Genomic DNA, 26,193 nt, shown 5'->3' on the forward strand with positions numbered 1-26,193 from the left:
TTTATATTAAGAATGGATTCGAAATAATTATTTACATATGGCTTGGATCTTAGAATCTGGTGTAAAATTATTCGTCTAATGGTTATCTATTTTAGTTAAAGTATCTAAATGATATTGTTGGTATTTGGTTTTTTTTTGAAAAATATTTTGTTTACAATTTAATAATATTATAATTTATAGCATAGCTTTATAATAACTAAAATAAATTCGTACGATCCTGTTCATTAAAAATTATGTTGGTAAAGCAATATACCTACCCAAATATATACATTCACATTGTCCCCACCATTATTCCTTAGGTAGGTACCATCTTTCTATACATTCAACTTCGGTAGGTATCTTATAGGTTGTACGCAGTCACTGCATTTTTTTAAACTCGTTAGTATTATGATATGCATCGATAGGTGCAGTCATGTCGACTTGAATGCACATATTTATAATACAACGGAGTTTCGGTGTTTCATATTTTGTAATAATATAATAAATATATTGTAGGTATCGTGTGTTATAAAGTTCGGAGATATATGACGTGTCTTTTCGTTTTCGGATTCGTTTGTTTTCAAAATGGTCATTCAATCATCGCTTATAACAGCTATATAATTACTAATTAGGTTTATTCAAAATCAGGCAGCATCATTATTTTTCAAACTAAATAATTACTCGAAAGTTTATATTTAGTCAGGTTAGAACTTATTTTTGATTAAATGCATACTTATACTTGTCTTTACTATAATATTTTTACTAAAATGTTGTGAACAAAGTTTTTACTCAGCAATTCAACTGTTGATAACTAATCAATTTATATTAATTTTTCCTCATACAATTTTAAATGTACAAAAATTGCTAATAGAATAAATCATTTATTAGTTAAATAAAATATTTTTTAATTAAACTAGAATATCGATATAAACATTAAAATATGAATAATTACAATTAATTATGAATATAAAATAATAATTCGAAATATTTCGATGATTTTTAACTACAAGCTGCAATCAGTTTTATGTACAGCTACATTTGAACCATATTAATGTTTCAATAATACATACAATAATTATACACGTAATAGTATTGATAGTATAGTATTGGTAATTTTAATTTTTAAAGTAAAATACATCATATTTTCTAATTTTTACGGAAATATTGTGGAATTTAAACCCTTTTTTCAAGCACTGCCAACAGCAGATGCGGGAGGAGGATAAACGTAAAACATAATTTTTGATGATATTATTAATATTGAAATGTATACATTTTAATTCCAGATAATTCTCCGAAAAGAAACTTTGAAATAAATGTACACATACATTTTTGCTATTGTCACGAACCTATAAATATTAAATATTGTACCATATAGTTGATAATATTAGGAAACATGAAGTGGCCAATATTTTCGATGAAATCAAATAGAAACAATTTCAATTATGGAATCAATTCCACTATAGCACAGGTAGGTGCAATAAACTTATAATTTATAAACGATGGTGGTCACGTTTAGATGATAATTCAGGGGTGGATATCCAAAACGTACTTTTGCCATAGGTAGTTTAAAAATCGAATTATGTATCGATTCTTTTGGAAAGATATGCCAGAAATCGATTGGTGTCATTAGAATAGATCAAAACGTACTGTTTCCCGATCAAATACGCTATTAAAAGTGACTGGTTAATTCAAAATGAACATTTTCTATGAAGTATATAGATCATGGGTCACCAAATGGCGGCCCGCCAATACATTTTATTCGGCCCACAGACAAAGAATAAATAACATATATTACGACAAAATTATATGTGTCATGATTGTAAATTATTATTTTTGTTAAATATTATTGGTTTTTAAATAATGTAAATATGTACTTAGGATCTTGATGGCTCGCGAAAAATTTTTATGTGGCCCTTTAAAAATATTAATTGGTGACCCCTGATATTGATAATAAAAACATATTTTTTTCGTAAATTATTCTAAAATGTACTTTTTTATGGTATGCCAAACGTACTATTGAGCTCGTCTTTATTATTATATAGTTATCGGGGAATAAAAAATAGTTATCTAATCCAAAATGTACAAATTAACAGAAATAGTATGTTATTATGGATTATCGTAAATTTTAAAATGCCAAAAACTTGGGATATACATATTACAAATACTTAAAAAAATAATATTGTTTTGAAGAATATTGCTATAGCTCATTACATTACCTATATTGCATTTATTGAATTCAGCAAAGATTTACGATATTCAATTAATATGATACGAAGATCACTCTTGTTGGTTATTTTTTTATGTACCAGATCGTGGCATTGACAACGACCTATCTTTTTAGTATGAAAGTTGGCATCGATATGATGACACCGACGATAATCATTGGCGCCGTGACCGACAAACGCAACAACACCGGCTACAATCCTCTATCCGACATGTCGGAAGAACAGATTTCTTGGATAGGTGAGAGTCAAAATAGTATATTGCTCGCGATAACAATGATAATAATATCGCGTATACATTATACTAAGTTACCTATATGTGTTATATAATTTATATTTTATATTTAAACTAATATGTTGATACATTTCACTGTAAGCGACACTTGATTAAAAAAAAATCATTACAATTTACTTTAAAAAAAAAAAAATTAGCATAGCTGATTATAGATGGATCGCTAGCTGTACTTTATTGTATCGGTTAATTTGAATAATATATTGTATTATACTTTCAATCTGGCATGTGCCCTGGATTTTTTTTAGAGGGGGTGTTTCATTTTTATAATAAATAAATATAACTATTTCTTTCTTTTTTATAGGCGGGCGGGGGGGGGGGGTACTTCACACTCACGCCATTTTAGTCATCATTCTACATAATAATAATTATATAAAATATGAAATAGAACCATACATGATAACATGACGTATTATAGACATTTAAACATAATATAGTAAATATATTTTTCGCATAAATACAATATTTGCGTAAATACCACAGCGGTATAACAGGATATGTTTTAATAAATCTCATTGAGGTACGTGGTGAAAGTCGAATCATCAAGAAGAATGACTTAGTTGTTGTGTCATGTTTTTGCGTAAATATTTAGCAAATCGGATTATACAATGTTTATTTGCCATACTTATTTCTTTTTATTTTACAGAATCCTTTTTTTTGTGACATAAGTATATATTTTATGATCAATGAAAAAAATTTGAAAAATGTATTACAAGATTTCTCATAAGTAATACTTTACAATTTAAAAATACCGAAAATATATAGGCACAATTTCTTTTCATAAACGTATGAAATTAAAATTTTACAATTTAATACAGAATTCATCGTAAGTTGTTTTTCAGTAACAAAAAAGCTCAAAAATAAATATTATTATGAACGATTTGTTTTCTATAACCATTTCAATTAGTTAAAATGTTTATACGAAATCGGATATTTAAGCGAAAAATAACGATGATTGTATAGTTATTGTTGTTTTGTTGTAATTCAAAAAATATTATTCACATCGCACTTGATAGATTGCAGCTCACGCCATTTGCTTTACGCTATATCAAATAATCGTAATATATATAAAAAAAAATGTATAGGACGAAATACTATTTATTATGTACGGGGATAACTTGTCGAAAAAATAAATAAAGTATAAGAGCAGTAGGTGCGGGAAGTCTATAAGCCTCAACTCGCCCGATCCAATCTAACCACATTATATACGTATAATAATATCATGCTTAATATTCCGACTTAAAAATGCGCGCAGGTAGTCTCATCTACCTATTCCCGCCGGTGGGCAGCGTGGTCGTATCCTTCGTACAGGACCGTTTCGGTCACCGAGCGTGCATGACGGTGGCCAACGTCACGCATTTGCTGTCCGTGGCCACGTTGATGTGGTCCGACGGTCCGGCCGGACTGTACGCCAGCTCGGCACTGATGGGCTTCAACGCGGGCTTCGTGACCAGCTTCTCGCTGTCGTACTGCGGCGAAGTGTGCGAGCCCAAACTCCGCGGCACGCTCACCGCCGTCCTCAACCTGTTCTACTACGCCGGTTACCTGTGCATCACCATGCTGTATGCGGTCACCGCCGACTGGCGACTGTCCGTCCTCTACACCGCGATCTTGTCGCTCGTCAATGCCGTGGTCTTGTTTAAGGTAAGTGCGTGTGACGCGTTTGCGATGGACGATATTTGAAAGTAAATCGATTTTTACATCGATTTAAAATATCGATTCGCAAAAATATGAGGGGGGAGAGATATGAAAATCAATATTCGTACCAAAACAATAGTGATTTTCGATATTAATTTCTCAGTGGAGCGAATGTTGTATTGATATTACAACGATATGTGATATTTTATGTAATTTATGTAATTGTTACCAAAAAATAAAGCCATCTTAATAATTTGTTCAAAATCATTTTTCAATAATTTATTGATGAATTAAAATTTAACACGACCATTATTATGACCTACTCGATGACGAGGCATACTCATCATATACTATACAGTAGGACAGTTAGTAGTTATTGACGGATTTATTTTTTAATATTAATAAAACATTTTTTTTTGCATACTAAAAATGTCATTGATTATTTTGTAACAATCGCGTTTGCTTTGCTCTTCCATTTAACAATGATATTGTAATCGAACAATAATAAATAATAATAATTAGTTTAAAAGAAAAAAAAATATGAAATTAAAAATAAAAAATAAAATAAAATTTCAGACCCCAGATTCACCAATGTGGTTGGTGTCCCGTGGCAGAACGGATGAGGCGAAAAACACGTTTAACAAACTCCGAGGTGACGCAGGCGAGGAAAAGTGTGCTGTAGAATTTCGGGACATGGTTCATTATGCGTCCGAAATTAATCTGAAAAATTTACCAACAGATGGTTATTATTTAATATAAATAATAAATATATAATAATCTAATAACGACATACAGTCAATTTTTGCTCTTCTAAACAACGTTTTTGAGAACTTTACTAATTCATGTGTATTTTAATAATAAAATAATATAATTATCAGCAATTTGTTACAAAAAAAGTATGTATAATAATAATATTTATTGCAATGAAAATGTTCATTTAATTTAAATAATGCACATAATTAAAAATTATTTACTTAATAATTATCTAAATGCAAAAATATTCACTGAAACTCTATGTTTTATAATATTATGTAACATATTATTTGTTTAAAACATAATTTTGACATTTTATTGTAAATTATGCATTATCTTAATTAAATATTTAAAAGAGTTATAATATTTAAGTTTTAATCCATGTTTTCTTATCTTCGTGATTGATTTCGACTTTTTATTGTAACAAAGTAACATTAATTTTTAATTATTATTTATTCGTCGTTGTTTAGTTTGGGAATATTGTGTGACTAACGTATAACAATAAATTTTACTGATAAAATATACAACACAAAAATTCAGCTTTTAACTTCTCATATGCATTGAACTATTTATATGCAATATATACATGTTTGGTTGTATGTAAGAAATTACTATACTATGTATTTACATATACTTATCTACTTTTAAAATGCTCAACTTTTTTCAGGAGAAAAACAGAAAATGTCTTTTATTAAAGATTCGCTGTATTGCTTCATTGAACCCGAAACAATGAAACCTTTGCAACTGCTCATAATAATGATTTTTTTTACCAACTTGTTGTCCGGTATACCGTACACACCGTATCTGATATCCGTATTCGATACATTCCAAGTGTCTTTTCATCCTGCTTGGGCTACGGTTAGTCAATATTGAATATATTATTCATTATTAAAATATAATTTTCAATTAATTTATACAGCGTGTTTAAGAATTACATTATCATATTTCCGATATACTATGTACAGAATACAGATAGATTCAAAACTGCGGAATAAAACCTGAATATATAAAAAGTCCACAATGTTGGCTCAAAAGATGAGGCGTCGGTTAAAAATAAAAGAAAAAAAATTTTCTTACGATTCTAGTATAAAACACAGGTCTTTAGTTCCACAAAATAAGAATAATAATAAATCAAGCTTTCACAATCTTTACATATGATATTATTTAATTTACGTTTAGAAATATATTATATGTTATGAAAGTATAAATGTTTTTTTCATATTACTCGAGGGAATTAAATGAAGCACTCTAAATTCTAGAGTTAAACTGCAGATGGTGGGGGGGGGGGGTGTTGGATTGGGTGATAGGGACTAGGAAGAGTTAAGTATACAATTTTCGGAATAAAATATTCGATATTTTTTACTTCAAGGAAAATTTATGAATCATATATTATATATTTTTGGGTTTTTCGTCATTATGTAATTTAGGTATAGAGTCAGGAAATTAAAATATCTGTACCTAGTTCAAAAACATACATAGGTACATATGTTAAAATAGATTTCGTAAATCGAAAAAGAAACTTTAAACATCTAAGTTATTGACTGTACAATTAATAAAATGCTAATACTAAATACCATAAAATCTGATAATATTAATGAGTTTGTGTGTATATTTACTGTATATAGACGATGTATACGGCGTTTAGCGTCGCGGGTAACGTGCTGACCATATGCTCCATAAACAAATTGGGAAAGAGATTTCTGGCTTTGTGCACAATGGCCACTTGTTCAATTTGTTACCTGTCCATCGGTATCATCGGAAATGTATTGCCTTCGTCTCCGGTCACGTCGTGGATAAAAATTGTGTTGTTTTTCATGTCGACTTTTTTTTCGTCTATGGGAATCATGCCTATAGTGTGGATCCTCATGTGTGAAATTTTCCCAATGAGGTAAGCACACGTTGTTCACTTTATGATATACCTACATAATAACTTTAATTTAGACACTTTAAATGCACAAACAGCAACGTCGTGACATTATAATTGATAATTATTTATATTATGCTAAACAAGTCCTATAACAGTGAGTTACGTTTAATGCGATGGATGTTGGTGTAGGTCATTTTGTTTCTATTAACCGAATAAAGTCTATATATTATATTACTACATATACCTACATTATAGGTATTTAATGTTGAAAACAATTTTCGACAAAGAAAAAACCAATGACCAATGGTTAAGCGTGCACACACTATCATGATATAATTTATTTTCCATAATATTAGTTTACTATTTAATATTTTACAAAAGTCATATGTTGTATATTGTTATACTTAAAATATTCTCTGACTGATTCGTGCATTAAAGCAATTCAATTATGCGGTACAAAATGGTTCTAATAAAAGTTCATTACTTTTAAATTATTTATTATATTTTTTTATGTTTTGATTTGAATATAAACTATTGATTCTACAAATCACTGATAGAAATTAAAGTAATCGAAACTCACTGTAGTACATATTTTGTTTATAGCTAAAAATATGATGTAACTCTTATAAGTTTTTCCATTGTGTTGTCGTGTTTCAGAAGTAAAAACGTCGGAGCCGGTCTTAGTTCAGCGACATACTTCATTTTGAGTTTCCTGATGACCAAATTCTATCTGGATCTCGAAATGATTACGGGTTTCTACAACACTTTTGTTTTGTTCGGGGCGTTAGGTCTAATTGGTCTGGTGTATTTGCACTTTCAGCTCCCGGAGACCGAGAACAAGACACTAAATGAGATTTCGGAACATTTTAAGTCCAAAAACACGAAAATTGATGTACAAACCAGCTTACAGTAATATTATGCGTCAACATTTAAACGTGACTATTTTTGTTGTTATTATTATTATTATTTTATATTAGTATTAGTATTATAGTATATACCTAATTTGTAATTTAAGACGCATATATTATGTATTGTTATTATGACGTCTTATGTAAAATAGATTGTTTTATATTATTTGTATGCATTTAGTTTTTATCTTTAGTATAGGTATGTATTTTGAATGCTATTAATTATTATTTTAAACTAGCCTAGTTTCTCTTAAATTATTGGATTTTAAAAACAGTTTCTAGTGGCGTTATTTGGCATTTTTCGTTCGGAGTCAGAGAGCAGATATCAAAATATTATGCAATAATATTCTTATTAAGATCAAGTTAAATCGATAAGATATCAACAATTCGCCGCTTTTTAAATGCGAAATAAAATAACACATATTTATTGGCCGTCATTATTATTTTTAAAACAATATTATCGATTGAGCTAATCTAAGCACTACTCAGTGTTCAGTACTATTTACCTACTAATATTGGAGTGCAAACGTTCTGGTATCAAATTTATAAGACATAATATTGTACCAATATATAGTCCATGCTCAATACCTAATTCTGAATTTGATTAGATTTTTTTCACGTAATGCTTCCTCATAACAATTCAACATTATTCATATAAATTATATTATTCTTTCACTAGAAAAATAAATAATTCAGAAATTGTAGGTAGGTGTACCTATAAACGTATTATAATATTAAGTCTAAGTCTATGTCATTATAGGTATACAAAGCATTTAGTATTAAGTTCTTATTTCGAGTCAAGCACTAGAAATAATTTAGTCGTCTATACAAAGCTATTTTTAGAGGACGGCATATTTAAGAATAAGGGTTGCTCTATAAATGACACTGACTGAGTAAAAATATTGATAAAGTCGAAACATCATTGCGTTGTAACCATATTGTCGTAATGACAAAAGATTTCATTTTAATTAAGTGCAATAACGATAAAATAACACTATACTAGTACAATTTGATTAGTTTGAACAAATCGATTTAAATAATATTGTTATTTTATTATAGTTTAAAGTTTAAGATTTGAATCTAATTTCTTAGATGTAGCGCATTATGATTAATTCCAACCACATTATGGCTTGATCGACTGATAACAAAATCCATTCAAAGTCATATATTGTTTTACATATTATCTTTAATCTTACCATAAAAATGCACATTAACATCAACCGAACAATAAATATGTTATAAACAATAATATTAATAAAATTAATATACCTATTAATTTTAATTGCATTTTAGGTAATATGTCAACTTGTTTGTGACTATTAAGAATATCTAGTAAGCGGTACACTTGAAAACAAACCATTTTAAAAATAGTTTTACAATCGATTTTATTTTTTTGAAAAGTTGAAAATAATATTTTTATTGGAAAATCGTATAAACAAAAAGAATAAATATTTTAGCTTATATTACAATTCATTGTAAATTAATGACGAATGGTGAGCAATGACTGCAGATGAGGTAAGCCAATTGGTAAATGGTTATAGATTTTGTAAAAAATGTTTTAATCGTAGTTTTCTTTTAAAATGTTTAAACAAATATATATTAAAAAAATGCTACTGAAAGGGCTGATAGTTAGTATATTAGTATAATTACTTTAATAGTTAACACCTATTACTTACACCGTAAATAGATTTGTATGATTATTCATTTAGAACTCGTTGATATAGGTACTTTTATAATGAAAAACAAATAGAAACTTTTACAAGAAAAATTAAAAAAATGTCTGAAGTTAAAATTTTTAAGCTGAATTTCATTATATATATACGTATGTAAAATCATAAGTATAATCATTAAAGTTGTTACACGTTGATCATTAAAAAAATTAAAAATTAATCATATGGTGAATAGAAACTATAAAATATAGGATGTACACGGGAAGCATAAAAACAAACTGAAATAATACATGATATAGCGGTAACTTAAATATAAAAAATAAAAATAGAGGCAAGGTTTAAATAAAAATTGTTAGGTCAAGTCAATCAGTGAAAACAAATAAAGGTCTTTAAAGATGGTGAATAACAATATCTACTTCTATTAACAAATTAATGGTCATATTTAACTATGTAAAAATATGTATACGTATAACATAAAAAGTATGCAAAATGGTTAATATTGATTGTTTTATTATATAATGTAGCATAAAAAAGTTTTAAAAATAGTTTTTTAAAATTTGTATTGAGAAGATAACAAAATAATTATAATAATAAAAACAAGAAAATTTTTCAAACACTTTAAAATTTAGTTTCCTAAAAAAAAATTGTGTAAATGAAAAATTTAAGCATAGGTACAAAACTCAAAGGTTAAACCATCCACAATTCCGTAGCACTACAAGCAAAAAATCAACACAGAAAAATTGCTAATTTTTAATTACGAAAATGTATCAAGATAATTAGTATTATACGAGCCACGATTTTTATAATATCCCTACTATAGAATTGCAGTGTAGGTAGGTTTACCTTGTTTATCTGGATGGAAACGAACATTTGTGATAACCTTTGTTTGCATTATAAAACTTTATCAATGGAACTTCGTGCCATACATTGTATCAAATATTATATATATATATTAGATAGTAATAGTTATTTAATACATGTTATATTATTACAATTATTATAGCAGTGAATTGCAGCAACTGTTACAGTATAATTTGGATGACCAACGTGTTGACCGGTAAGATATCGGAAACATGATCCAGTAGACATTTCGTACAAATTATAACTAATCGCGTACGCGTGCTGAATAAATATGTAAAATATTATATATAATTCTTAATAATTTATTCTCTTAATAATTCTTATTAATGATAAAACGTTATTAATTACCTGGTTGTATTAATTAAATAATAAAATGATATACTTTGATTTGTTGAACACTGCACAACGGCACTACAAATCAACCACGTGAGAACAAAACCTAAAGAGCTGCAATATTCACTTCTCTGGAATTCACCGGTCGATATTTTCTAACAGTTTTCGGCTCAGTAAGTTCCTCTATTTGAAATTGCATTATAATTACACACACATGCGCGCGCGTATATATATATACAGATCCGTTTCCGAATCGTTATAAAAATGTAAAAACAAAAAAACTTTTTGATGTTCGAAATCCAAAATTGTCTCTTGTGTATAGTGGTTTTTTGGGTATCACGTAAGTATAGTATGAAATATGCGTAATATTATTCTCCTAGAGTTAAATTCTATAGATGACTAACAATTTTTCTCTCATACAAAAATATTTACTGTGCACCTAAATTGTTTTAAAAACCTATATAGTTTACTCGCTGCATGTATTCGACTATTACTTATTCGATTTTCATAGTTTTACACGTTTATTTCAAAATGTCTTTGTGAAAATTCAAATTGCCAGTCACATACTGAGATTTTCGTGTAATGCGTTTCATTTTGTACCTATATGAAGTATTTTGATTCTTGAGATAATACTTAGTAGTTTATGTGGTTAGACCATATTATGAAACAAAAATTAACTCGGAAAGAACAAGTAAGTATACGTAACATATTTCCGCACAAACATCGAGTATAAATCCATATTAGAGAAATGGAAACGAAAATCTATTTTCCATTTTGCAAATTATTTTATAACAATTGGCATTACATTTACTATGAACATGTTGTATTAGTAAATACATCACGAGAATCTATGTCATCTCCAAAAACCTATAGGTCTGTGGGTTGATGAAAAGTCTCATAGAGGAAACGTTATTTCATTATAATAGCAGTTTGAAGATTTATCATGGTAATTAAAGCTGTCTTAGTTCGTAAGTATCTTTTAAAAATCTCGCGGGAGATTTGCGTATGTTTCGCAAAACGCTAAATAAGTGATTTCGTTCACATGTTAGTGATCATTCTCAAAGTTAGTAATAAAAAATTCATTTACACCTTATAGCATATACCTAGTATCAATTCTGGTATGTCGACTCTAATGTCTAATGTATATTAATTTGACACAATGTGCATTATAATACTACTATTATACCATTATACCTGCAAGCAGTCGAAGTGTATATTCCTATTGCGTAAAAAAGTTGTTAATAATATAATTATTGCAATACATCCATTGTGCTCTTAAAAAAACAAGTAAATATTTTGTGATAAAATTACTACAGAAAACGACAATTAAACATAAAACGTATATATTATAGGTACAATAATACTATGAAACTCGGCTTGAAATAATCGTTCACAATACGTATATTATTATTTACTGCCTATATTAGGTGCACAATAAAATTTTCAAAATATTCAGAATAATTTTAAAATATTTTATTTTTACCGCGTATAATTATACTTCTACTGTTCGCACCTTTTTACTGTACGTTATTATTGACTTATAACTTTTAGGTTTTAAAGATAAAGTTAATTATTAATAATAGTTAATAATATTAAATAAAATAATATAATATTATATACAATATGTTTTGTCAAAAACTAGCTCAGCCTACCTTATTAATAATTTAAAAATAAACAACTTTATATATTCAAATACTTACTTAATTTATCATTTAATTCAAATATACTTAACGCATTCCTTTCATATAATAAGACTAATAATTGATTATGATGTACGTATAATATGATTTGCTAGTACGAAATCTTGTGAAAGTTATTTAAGTCCATTAAAAAAATTCTATTTTTGTTCAATATTTTAGTCTTAACTCATTTTTCACACTATTGTATACACTGTACAACCATTACACATTGTTCGACATTGATTACATTTTTTTGTCCAACACGAAAACGTGTTTTGATTTTGATCATAGTGCACTCTAAAAAAACCTATATTAACCGGTACACCAGTGCAAAGTGTTTGTTTGTTTAAAGTTAATAAATCTATAAAACAAAAAACATTCTTGTCCTCGTCGACGACTATAATTTTTTTTAAATATATATATATATATATATTAATACTGATAATTTAAATCACCAGCAAACCTTACTCACGTAAAATTGAATACATAAGTAATAACTACATATTTGATTTATTTATGGTTAGTTCAATATAAAGTTGGGTCTTAAACGAGAGATTTTATGTTCGTGCAAAGCTAAAAAACAAAACAACCAAATTGCCGTTTACCATGATCGACGCGTGTTGATGCGATAATATATTTTGCATATCTTTTAGAACAGTTGTCGATTGAGTACATTTACTATGTAAGGCGTTCCATAACGATAATAACAAAACTGCAACAATAATATAATTATTAAATGTAATAATATTGTTAAAAGTGTATAAATAATATTGTTGTTCAGGTACAGGTATGCGTTATGTCCACAAACAGTTTAAAATATCATATTTAGCCTTCCAAACAAGAAATGTATTTTCATTATTTTTTTGTTTTTATCAACATGCCTTTTAGTATAATAATATAAAAACCTTATAAGTATTATAATATATATTGTACATTATGATAATACATATTAATTATTTTATATTAACCAAGTTAGAATGTTTTCTATACTATGAATTTCCGCAATACATGTTTAATTTATTTTGTTTAGGTATTTTGTTGTTTTGTCAGAAACTTTTGAATCAGATAGACTTGATATTTGTATTGCTTGTAAAATAATAAAAGTTAAACAAATATTATTGAAGATACTAAAGTATAGAGACGTAGGGTTATCTGTAGATTAGATTTATAATAAATCAGATAAATGTATTATACTATTGAGAAAACAATAAAATATAATTAGATACTATAAAAAAATTCTAAACTCATTAATTTATGGTCCCTACCATACTCGTGATAACATTTTATTTGTAGTTTTAAGACATTTATGCTTAAATTCATGAATTATGTTATAACTATTTAATAAAATGTTTGTTTCTATTAATTTATGAAACTGATCTCTATAAATTATTAACTCATTTAAAAAAAATTATCAATAATCTTACATTTTCGTGCACTTTGGATGCTCAATTAACACTATTTAATTTGTTGCATTGAAAAACGAACATACCACGTTTTTACAAGTGTAGATAACATTTCATTGTTAAATTATTATTATTGTGTTGCAGTGCAGATATATTATACGTACCTAATATTATATAGTTGTCCAAAACAGTATATCTGTATAATTGTTTTCAAAATTGTGTTTGGTGAAACTAAACATTGTAAAAATAATAAAAACACTTAAAATAGTAAGGATATAGTTTAGTTTTTAATTATAATGTCATAAGATTTGGTTATTTTTGCGTTAATCTGTCAAATATACATTATATATAAATAGACTCAAACGGAACTCAATAAATAATAAAAATATATAAATATAATGACAAATAAGAGGTTACACTTAAATAAAAATGTTTACATTACTATTTATAGGAGAACTTAGAACTTGATTTTAGTTTAAAAAAAATAATATTCTATACCTATATTATGTCCAGACTCCAGAATGTATTATTTTTGTTTATCCCTTGAAAAAAATTATTTGAAAACTATATACCTATGTTTATAGAGATATAAAAATATTTTTATTCACTATAATGTATGTACTATATATTTTTAGTCAACTGTGTTTATATATTAACTTAGGTATATTGTATAATTTATTATCCCACGCATAATTTTTTAATTAATTGTTAATTTTATTATTTTCAGTGTCAGAGTAACGAAAATACAAATGAAACAAGGAGTGGACTTTGGTTACGGGATAAAATCCACATTAGTACAAGTAATTAAACATCATCACTACTAATAACTACCTACATAGATAACACAATTTTTTATCAACTCAAAAATGTTTTATTTAAAATATATTTTAAATTGTTGATAATAATTCACGACATGAGTGATTTGTATAATATGTACATTATATTACATACTTATTGTATTTTACTTTCCTATAAACGATATAAATTTATTTGAAAACCAGATTGGTTCTATGGTTTTATCTACTCTATTTATTGAGTCACGGATGTTGTTGATATAAAATATACTAAAACTGATTACATTGAAAATACCAACCATTTACTTACAAATTATTGAGTGTACACATGATTTGGTAGACTTATAAAAGATGATTTTGTGGTATAGACTTCAAAATCGTGTTCGGATGAAATATATCTGTAATTCGCTCAATAATAGAGTACAGTATTGAAAAAAATCGACGGAATCCAAGCCCTACATGGCTACATTTGTTATACGAAATATGTGGAGCACCAACACACACTATTATATATCCACATTGTGATTCATATGACGTTTATTGTTGATTTAATTAAATATGTTATTAACAGTGTTTGGTGTTAACGACAACATATTTCTTGAACGTCCAACAAGGAATAGACGTGATGATGCCGACGATAATCATTGGGGCATTAAACCGTAGAGGCGACAACACCGTTCCCGGTATAACGGACGAGCAGATATCATGGATCGGTGAGTTGTTTTAGAAATCGCTTGGAAGTGCTATCGATTTATTATTATTTATATTCTATAAGTAGGTACATTGAATTTATAATAGGCATACTTCTTATACGACGGGGCTGATAATCACCGATATTATTACAAAAATCAGCAAACAATATAATATATTAATATTAATATATATTTTATAATAATAATATTTTTGATAATATACTACACTTAACGCACACGATATAATAATATAATCAATAATCGGTTCGGTGACCGTTGACCATTCTACTGTCATTGTGTACTTGTGTATCATGGTGGCGAAGCATCAAACCATAGAAAAGAGATCAAACGGTCAAAAGGCATTCAATATTACCTCATCGCAAAATAAGAAAAATAACAAAATATAACAATCATTGGTTGTAAAAAAATAGATAAAATATTTATATATATTATTTTTTATGACATGCGTAATAATATACGATATCGTAGTAAGGGTGTTATTTGAGAATAGAATAAATAAGTGTTTATTGTTCTCCTATAGTTTTTCATTTCATTAAAAACAAAAAATTGTATTTGCGTTAAAAAATATGTATAAATTGACTTATAATATTTATTAACACTGAGTTATTCTTTTTTAAATGATGAGGGATGGAGAGGTAAAAAAAAATAAAAACGGATTAGTAGTAAGAAAAAAAATCAGCCTGCTTAAATTTCAGCCTTCTTATACAGGCCACAGAGTGATTCACTAAGCCACTCATGCTTTTCCTTTTATCCGTTCATAATGCATTCATTCAATTTTTATTGTTGAATATACTTAGTCTATAGTTTCATATATGTAGTTTTGTGACGTTACATCTTTTTTGAAACCAATTTTTTATTTTTATAGTAAATTGATGAGCATATGATTTTTTTTTAAATGTTGATGTAAATAAAATATATTTAGAACGATTAGTTTCTCTAATTATTAAAAAATAAAATACATGTATATATGCAATAGGCGTAGACCTTAATAATGGATTTACATAAAATAGAAAATAATTGTAATATTTAGTCTAGTAATTACTATATAGGTACTCAGAGTTTTGTTACATATTGATATTATTATACAATTTAAACAGATGAGGTAATATATTAATTACTAAAATCGTATAGCTCCAATTATCTTTTTAAAACTATTATCATAGATTTAAGGTCCTTAGTATATAAATCTAAATAATTATATTAGGATTTCAATTTAGTCACATTAACATTAAAAAAAAAATCTGCATTAAAAATGAAAAAAATTTGTTTGAAAATAAAATTGAATTGCCATATCCTTATCAGATGTAAAAAATTTTTAGATATTTAAATGTATAATGTAAATATAAGAATTTGAAAAATCGAGATATAGCATTCTTACAAGATAAAACGGCGCAAGCTTAATGAATCATCCTGTAAATTAAAATACTAAAACATCTCCACCAGTACTCAGGCGTTCGCAATTTTGTAATTGTGTGACTAAAAATACCAATATTCATTATGGTATACGGTATACCAGTATGTAACTCATTGATCCGCGTATTCTTAAAAATATATAGGTATTATACATTGCATAATTTGCATAGATTGGTGTTCTGGTGTTATGTTAGTGTGGATCATAAGTTAGGTAGGTATATGAAAATTGAATAATATATAATTATAGTATACCTATAGCTTTTTCAGAAAATTATTAATGTACGAATATAAAAATATTTTAAATCTTAAAACGGAAACCACCATTTTAAAATAAATCAATTTATTAAATTCTAGTTACAAAATATACTTTTTGAAAATAAATGAATAATTGATATTATTTCTATAGGTGAAATGTTCACTTATTTATAGACTGGGCAAACATTTTCTTTAGCCCACCAGAAATAAAATCAATTTTTCAATAATATACATAATACATAACAAATCAAAAAGATAAATTTTTGTCGTTGGCTTGAAAATGTACATTAACGTCATAAACTGTAGTTTATTTGACGGTATAGTAATAAAAGATAGTTAGTATTACTGCGTTCACACTTTTTTAAATTTCATATTAAACCATTAAATTAGTTTACAAATTCATTAAACACGAGAAATTATATAAATTCTGCATAATGGTTTGATACGTTTATTATATTTACATTATTACTTGTAATATTATTGATTTTTTTGTGTTTACATCTTTAATTTTAACTTTGTCTTTTCATAATTTTGGTATTTTCAAAAGTTGCAACACTATTTAATTCATTTCAAGATTTAGTTTGAACATAAAAATGGTTAGTTTAAATATATATTTATAAATATTATCGATGTACAGAGACGTATATATAATTTAGATACTGGGTATACATATTATTTTTTTTCACCTCATATCTTATTACCTTACCTAGTCCTAATGTAGTATATTATACTTGGAACAATTGAATTCATCTATTACAATGTTATATAAGAATATTATCAAATACTACTTAAAGAAAATTATATATACACATATATATATATATTTTAAGTTATAATAATAATATATTAATATATTAATATTGAAAATTGAAATAAACTATTTATAAAGTAGTTAATATACTAATGTAATTTATTCAATGATTATATAAATAAATATTAAAGAATATTTGATTAGCTTTTGTTCTGACGAAGTCTTCATTTATTTCGTTATTACTCAGCAATAGCTGTGTTTCAATGTTTAATATAGGTAGTCAAAGAATCTAAATGAACGTCATTCACGGACGAATTAAGATATGATTTAACCCTTTTAAGAGTACATAACGAAAGTTTCACTTCCAATGTAGTATTTAATGCAGGTTGACGATAAGCGTAATTTAAGAAGAGCTGGATGGAGCATGGATCTTACCTTAAAGATATTTATAGTAAAAATAATTCGTTTATTTTATCATGTAATAATTTTTAAATTGATAATTAATAATAATAATTATTTGTCAATATCACTAAAACTTATCCAACTAACCAACTGAAAACCTTAATGAACATTAAAAGCTGAATAAACCATAACGTTATAGTGCTTAATCATTTCTTACTTGCTGAAAACAGTAGCATCATTATATTAAATGGCCACTTAATTAGGTATCTCTAATCTGTTTCATCTAAACTAGCCGAAAATTAAATAATTTGTTTTGGTTAAATTAGTGTATCTGAAGACAGGAGCCTTTAGGTAAATATTATAGTTTATAACATACATGCCCGCCACTCGCTGAATTCCATTGCATAACGCAAGGTCATAAGAAAAACAATTTTGAACATTAATAGAAATTATTTTAATGTAAATGAAATTAAACCAATATGATATAATATTATTTTATGATCGATAAGACGATAACGGTGCACGTTTTAGTCACGCTACGAGGCGTGCTAATTGTTGTTGTATTATTCAAACATAATTTGCAGCCGTAAAGTATTATAAAAAAAAGTAATGATTCCGGTCTTAAGTCTCTATTGAATTATAGATAAGGATTTTTTTAATCAAAACTGATGATTGAAATTTATACGTAACAAATTATAATTAGATATGATAATATATAGCTTCATTTAGGTTGAGATGAATCTTAAACGGGAAATCAAATTTAAAGTATAATAATAATAACATTTAAATCGATAATAAACTTGTATATAATCACCTCTTTCCCCATCAGCTAGAACATACATAAATCATTATCATTGTTTTAAAAAATATTTTTGTTTTTTCTATAAATGTTACTTTTTGTGCAAAAAATAATTATTACATAAAAGTATAAGACGGATATAAATGACACTTAATAATAATTAGGCATTCTAATAGGTACTATAAAACATTTTTTAATATTTTAGAGCGCTATCAGATTTTTAATCATTATATTATTTATACATGATAGTTATGATAACTTGAACTTCACCCCGAACTTGTTTTAATGTGGACGCTTTATTATACATAATTTATTTACGGTGCAACCCGACATATTTTAAATTAGTTATGAACATTCAACAGCAATCAACTGCTATAACCTTTTACATTCAAGTGCACGAATCAATGATAACCATATGATAACAATTTTTTTTTTTTTAAAGTGTATATTTATAAAATATTCGATAACTATTAATACTGCTTTATGCGATTGATAATATCATATCGATGAGTGGGATTCGGCATGTATTCAATTTAGTTAAGTTATGTAGAATAGATTTTTTTCAAATATATACAGGAAGATTCACCAAAAATTATATTATAATGTATTAATTATTCAAATTATGATTTTTAAAACAAAACAATATGTTCACAAATACTATAAACATTGGCGATATATATATATTTTTTAAAAAGAACCAACAGTTTGCATCACCCTTATTAAACATTTTTTTTTTAGAAAATTAATATCTATCTAGATCTATAATAATAGGTTTGATAGATATAGTAATTAGACTAAGAATTATTATGACGATCGTTCGAATTGTGATTTAAATAGATATAATTAAAAAAAAAATCATCTACTTAACAATTATTTAAAAACAAAATAGTTTGTATCTCTATAACTTACCCCTTAAATGATATAAAAAATATAATATGTAGGTAATGAAAATATACATAAAGCATACTTAAAAATTCAAAAAATTATAATTATAATAATAATATTGTTATAAAGGAAAAATGGAATGAGTATGCTTGGTTAATTAACTCTGTTTACTTTGTAAAACATTTAACCGTTTAATTTATCTTACATTAATATTATTTTATTTCACAAAGTCGCAGACTTAACAAAATAAAACTAAAAACAACGTTTTTAATACTGAAGAAGTTTAATCTGTGATAGAATTTTAGACGTCTTGTATATTGTATACACCGATCTTTAGTAATATATTATAATATAACATAATGTAATATTATTTCTCTTCCAATAATGTATTGTGTTTTGATGACTTAAAATTACATAGAACAATTACTTTTAAAAACTTTAATATAGTTTTTGAAAAAATATTTGTTTTACATTTAAATAAATCACCTGCAGGTACCTACAACGTATATACAACGTATTGCAGTATACATACTATGACGGTTGCAATGATATTTTATGTACCATTGTTTATTAAACTGTATATATTATTATTTATTTCCGCAGGAAGTCTGGTATACCTGTCACCACCCATTGGGAGCCTGTTCTTGTCGTTGGTCCAGGCACGGCTAGGCCACAGGGTGTGCATGGCGCTCACAAATCTCATCCAGCTGTCGTCGGTGCTGGTCGTGGTCCTTTTCCCGATCACAGTGAGCTCCTTGTACGCGTGCTCTATGCTGATGGGCCTCAGCACGGGTTTTGCCACCGGCCTGAGCATATCGTACAGCGGTGAGGTTTGCGAACCTAAGCTCCGGGGCTCGTTGACGTCCGCCCTGAACGTTTTCTACTTCGTCGGATTCTTTTTTGTCTCCACCACGTACGCCATTACCGAGAGCTGGAAACGGTCATTGATCATCACAGTCGCCGTGCCCCTGGCTAACATGGTCACACTGTCAATGGTGAGTTCCTCTAGTTCATATCAAAAATACCAGTTTGCCCTGGAGAGGGGCATATGGTTTTGATTTTTTTTTAAATTATCAATGAAATAAAACGAAATTTGTCCAACGATATCTCATCAGTCATCACTAACTTCACTTCACTTTTTTAATAATATTCCACTATATATAATATTATACGTAATAATACTTTTACCGTAACATATGCACATGGTTTGGTATTATGTCAATGTTCCATTGTTTCCATTTTTATGTGATAGACCAAAACAAATTTCGCTTTTAATATATTAATGCGTAGTACGAAATTTGAGGAACTTACATAATATACGCATAATATGTATACGAGATGATTAATTCGACACTTGTTATATTAATATGAAAAATGCAAAGAGTGTCTTACGTTGCACGAAGCTCCTCGTGTATAATATGTATTTGCATTTATTTAAGCGAACTACCGACACCACTAACAGTGTATTTTATTCTCCGCAGACTCCCGACTCACCGATGTGGCTGTTGTCCAGAGGGAAAATTGACAAGGCAAGAAAGGTCTTAATGAAGCTTCGGGGATACGTGAGCGAAGAGAAATGCGCCACAGAATTTCAGGAAATGGTTCAATACGTTTCTCTATCGGCTAAATCGGGTAAATAAGAAAAGCCATATAATTCATCGATCGCTTTGACGTTCACGTCACAATAAATTAAGATCACCATTAAAAATAGTTATACAATACAAATGCTTTTATAGGATATTTTTCGTTTGAATGTAGTATGCACGTAATACTCTTATCCTCATATATTTTTTTATTATTTATGATTAAGTTAGGACAAATAGAATTTAGGCATTTGATACCCTTTGAGATATGACACTGATGTTTAAATACATGTTTCAAAATGCCTGGTTCTCTACAAATCGTCTATTTACTTATGCATGTTTTTAGAATATACTCGTAATATAATATTAATTATTGTGTATTTTTAACGGGGTTTTCAGAAGAAGCAAAGCAGAAGTCTCTGGGTAGCTTTTCACATCCGGGACTTTGGAGCCCACTCAAACTCATGTTAATCTACATATTCTTCTCAAACATCATATCTGGGGTACCGTATGCGCCGTATCTGATGAATATATTTGCTTCGTTCAACACACAAGTAGAACCTGCGTGGGCAATGGTAATACAAAAATGGCACTAATTTTATTAGTGTATAAGTGATAACTAATTAGTTAATTAGTTTATTTTGTATATGTACATAACTATATACGAGTGGTTTATTCCTTTATCTTTAAACTACTTTGATTTACGCTTATAAATTAAAAAAATGTAATAAATAAATAATATTAAATATAATAAAATTTATCCTATGTGACCCATGAATAATATTATAAAACTAAATATATAAATAAAATAGGTTAAAAATTATTTATCTTTTATTTTTTTTCAATTATTATTATGATTAATATGATTATAAATAATAATGAAAAAGATAAAATACGATTATCATTACAACGAAATTGTATAGCGACCGCAATAATAGTCTAAAAATAAATATAGATGAGTGTATTCACTTCACGTCACTACTGTTAAAAAGACAATGCATATCAGTATGTATATTCACTATGTTATAAATGTACAGCGTTTATGTTTTGCAGGGAAAATTTAGTGCCGTTAAATTAAATTTAAAGTTGAGTTTCTCCACTATCTAATTGAAGACAAATATAAAATAGGTATATTATATGGAAATTCTCCTAGGCTTTTATTAGTATTTTAATTATAAAGCAAATTAAATATTAAAATTGTTATAGTTTACTTACATAATAATTATGGGTACCTATAACTTACTTTAAAATTAAAATATAAATAAAAACCAATGAAATGCCCTATGGCCTAAATAATATTTTCACCTTTAAATTTTATAATAATTGGCTAATATCACTATAAATTTTAATATTCCAATCACGACATAAAAATAATTCCGACGAATATAAACTTGCTATACTATGCTGTATTGTGTTTTCCTAAAATTTTCGTGTTCATACTTAACATTTAAAAAAATTCTGTTTTTCCGTATTGTATTAAATATTTCTGTGATATAGAAACTATATCGGTATTAATTACTATCAACATTGATATAATATGATAAAATTATTTCATTTTTAAAATAATAGCAAAAACCGTGATTGTATCGCCTGTAAAGTTAAAATATAATATTCTTTATTGTTCGAATGGTCGAAAAAATCATATTCTTATCATTTGGATCATCATCACGTGGAAAAGTTTTCTGAATTTATCTCGTCAACGATATCATAAACATGTGCATGTCACGAACGATAATCTTGTTTTGTAAAATCATCAAGCATTGAAATTGGAGTACGAAAAATTCTTAAAAAATCAAAATTATTAGTTTCGTGTTTGTGGTTAGCTGCAGTGGTGATTTGATCATAAAAGTTTTGGTGTGGTGCACTCAGGCGCGAAGGTACCTATTGTGTTCATTTTCTCTACTGGAAAACTAGATACAATAATAAGGGCTCACTTAATAACAATTAAGATTCCCGTGTATACCATTCATTCCTATAACATTAGCAAAGTTATTTACCTATATTTGTTATACTACGTTGTAGTGCCTACAACATAACTATAAAATTACAATTTTTCTGAAAGTATACTAAATAATTTTCGGTCTGATGAACTAATAAACGGAATCTACATTTTTATTAAAAAAAAAAATAAAAAAATAAAATACAAATATTATGTACTAAATAAAACATCAAAAATTAAAATAGCAAACGCCAAATATTGTGTATACTATAATACCTATTACTATATTACTATATTATATACTATAATATCTATCAGCCAACAAGTGTTTATAGTGTTTATACTATATCTATTTTTTGATGAATACGTGCATAATATAGGTTTACCATCACTTAAATTTATTCACCAAAATTATTATCGACAAAAATCGTTATTTCCCCTTTACGTATTTTTTTGTTTTTTTTTAGGACACCATAATTGGTAGTTATTACTTATTAATTAAAGTTGTTAAAAATATTGTATACTATTAAATATAATCGAAAAATCTACCTATCTAGTAGGGTGCTCGGATCTTAAAATTTTCAGAGGGCCTACCTAGATTTTCTAGTATCTCGGTGGTAAGGTACGCACCTTGAGTGCACTCTAGCCACCTACTAAAAATAAAAAAATTAGAGTAACGATGGCTTGTTAATTATTGACAATTTGCTGATCACAATGTATAATATTTTTAGTTTTTATTTAATAAGTATCAAACAATATAACTATAACCACTGTTTAAATAAATTCATCCAGTTACCAGTAATTAACAGTAACTTTTATCACAAATTCCACATTCCACATGAATTTTAGATCTGTATCTATTATATTAATATTATTATTATTATTTAAAGGTTATTTTAATTATTCTATTCACCTACTAATATGTATATATATTATTTTCGGTCTGGCGCAGTCCGCCTACCCCGCATTTAGCATCATCGGTAACATATTCACAATCCTGTTGGTTCACCGGCTGGGCAAGAGATGTCTCGTGCTATCAACCATAACCGTCTGTTCGATTTCGTACATACTCATCGGTTTTATTGGACAGTTTTATGCCGACACCGAGTACACGTCCTGGGCGAAATTGGCACTATTTTTCGGCTCAACGTTATCCTCGTCATTAGGAATTATGCCGATCGGATGGATCCTCATTAGCGAAGTGTTCCCGATGAAGTACGTATAAAATAATAATATATTTTACACGTGTACGCTATGTACATTGTGCTCTGTGTTACTTGATTTGGAAAAAAAAATTTATGTTAACCGTGCAGGGGCTCCATTTCAGTTTAAAACATGACTACTACATTTTTAGATAAACCAACATTTTCCATCACTAGGTCGTAGGGTGTACCTCATTTCACGTTTATTAATATTTTAGGTAAAAATTCAATATTACCTCCCTATAAATGTTATGTTAATGTTATGGTTCGATACCGATCGCATTAAAGGAGTTTAATATAGGCAATTTTTTTAATGCTTATCGTATGAATTATCATTATTGTGTGCCGTTCGCGCTTAGTAATATAGTATGTCACATACTATATAAATCAATAATATTGTGATCATTAGTCACTGTAGTGTAAAAGAGATAGGTTATCAATGTCAAAAAAAAAGGCTGACATCGAGTTTTTTTAAGTTTAATATTATAGTATATAATATTTAAATAGTAATTATTAGTGTTTAGAAGTTTTTAAAAACCACAAAACACCGAATTATATATTACTGTAACTTTCGCCTTTCAGCCAGATTCAAACCTTACAGTTTTTATAATGTACCTACTTAACGAATGTGTATTTTGCATTTTGTTTCCAGAAGTAAAAACCTGGGTTGCAGTATTTGTTCCGCGGTGTATTTCTTCCTCAGCTTTTTCATGACCAAGTTCTACATGGACCTTGAGAAGTTCATCGGCTTCTACAACACGTTCGTTTTGTTTGGCTGCGTAGGGACCGTCGGGCTCGTGTACTTCTACTTTTGTCTACCAGAAACTGAAAATAAAACGCTAAAGGAGATCGCCGAACACTTTAAACATGAATCTGTGTAGCTTATGAAAATATTTTTGTACCCACCTACAAACCATCCGCTGCAGCTGATGCATCATAATATAATATATTATATTGTTATTCCTATTCGAGCGCATCATCAGCATCCGCATTGGGCACGTAATAATAATATAATTGAATATAATATAATAATTATACAGACACATTAAAATATTTCAAACGATATTATATTACATATAATATTACTCCGTCGCATTGATAATATTTGTCGAACTTACTTCAGACTGTGGGCGGAATGTACGAAACCGTCGAAAATATGTATACATTTAGGTACGCACATATCACGATTAATGATAATATACTCGAAATATTATAATACTTAAATTAGTGATCGAACAAAAAAAAAGACATTCGAAATAATTATTATATTTTGTTTTATAAATTATGATATTGTATAGACTGACTTTACAACAGAAATAAAATATATATATACATATTTTACATTTGTATATTATAGAGTATTATATTATGTATAATGTATTAAATATTTATTCACCTGTATCTGATATAAACAATACCGTAGTTATACCTTAATTGTATATGACGCATTGCAAGTCATTTTTGAAAAAAAAAAATTATACACTTAACGATTTTTATTGTTATGGTTTTGTTTTTTTTTATTTTTAGAATAACAATAATTATGTACATACACTTTAAATTTTAGGGTATATTTTTTGATAATTTAGATAGGTATTTGAAAATATCAATAAAGTTTTCAAACAAGTAATTATGTAGTTATAAGTTAGTTATTATGGACACGTAATTTGTAGATGAATGGATCTAGATAGATAAATATAAAATATAGATATATTGATCCGGTCTAGTGGATGCGTTTCAAGGTTTAATAATTTGAACGTTACTAAATATAATTTTTTCAAACCATTTTCTTTTGTATCAATACAATTCAAATCGTATAAAAAAAATATTTTTAAAAATGTCGAAATCTGATTTT

At 27.4% G+C, this 26,193-nt stretch overlaps 1 protein-coding gene across 1 annotated transcript; it reads left to right on the top strand.

Annotated features, from left to right (window-relative positions):
- Positions 1–400: 400 nt before the first annotated feature.
- On the top strand, positions 401–25,616 carry LOC113553095. Its single transcript, XM_026956242.1, has 14 exons — positions 401–682; positions 1,263–1,447; positions 2,289–2,442; positions 3,749–4,137; positions 4,708–4,873; positions 5,552–5,742; positions 6,510–6,772; positions 7,409–7,643; positions 14,971–15,112; positions 20,221–20,612; positions 21,099–21,249; positions 21,600–21,775; positions 24,092–24,354; positions 24,994–25,616. Exons 2-14 carry the CDS (start codon positions 1,373–1,375, stop codon positions 25,220–25,222), a joined length of 2,826 nt encoding a protein of 941 aa, XP_026812043.1. The 5' UTR covers positions 401–682; positions 1,263–1,372; the 3' UTR covers positions 25,223–25,616.
- Positions 25,617–26,193: the final 577 nt, after the last annotated feature.

The sequence above is a fragment of the Rhopalosiphum maidis genome, chromosome 2 (genome assembly GCF_003676215.2).
Source record: "Rhopalosiphum maidis isolate BTI-1 chromosome 2, ASM367621v3, whole genome shotgun sequence".
Lineage (NCBI taxonomy): Eukaryota > Metazoa > Arthropoda > Insecta > Hemiptera > Aphididae > Rhopalosiphum > Rhopalosiphum maidis.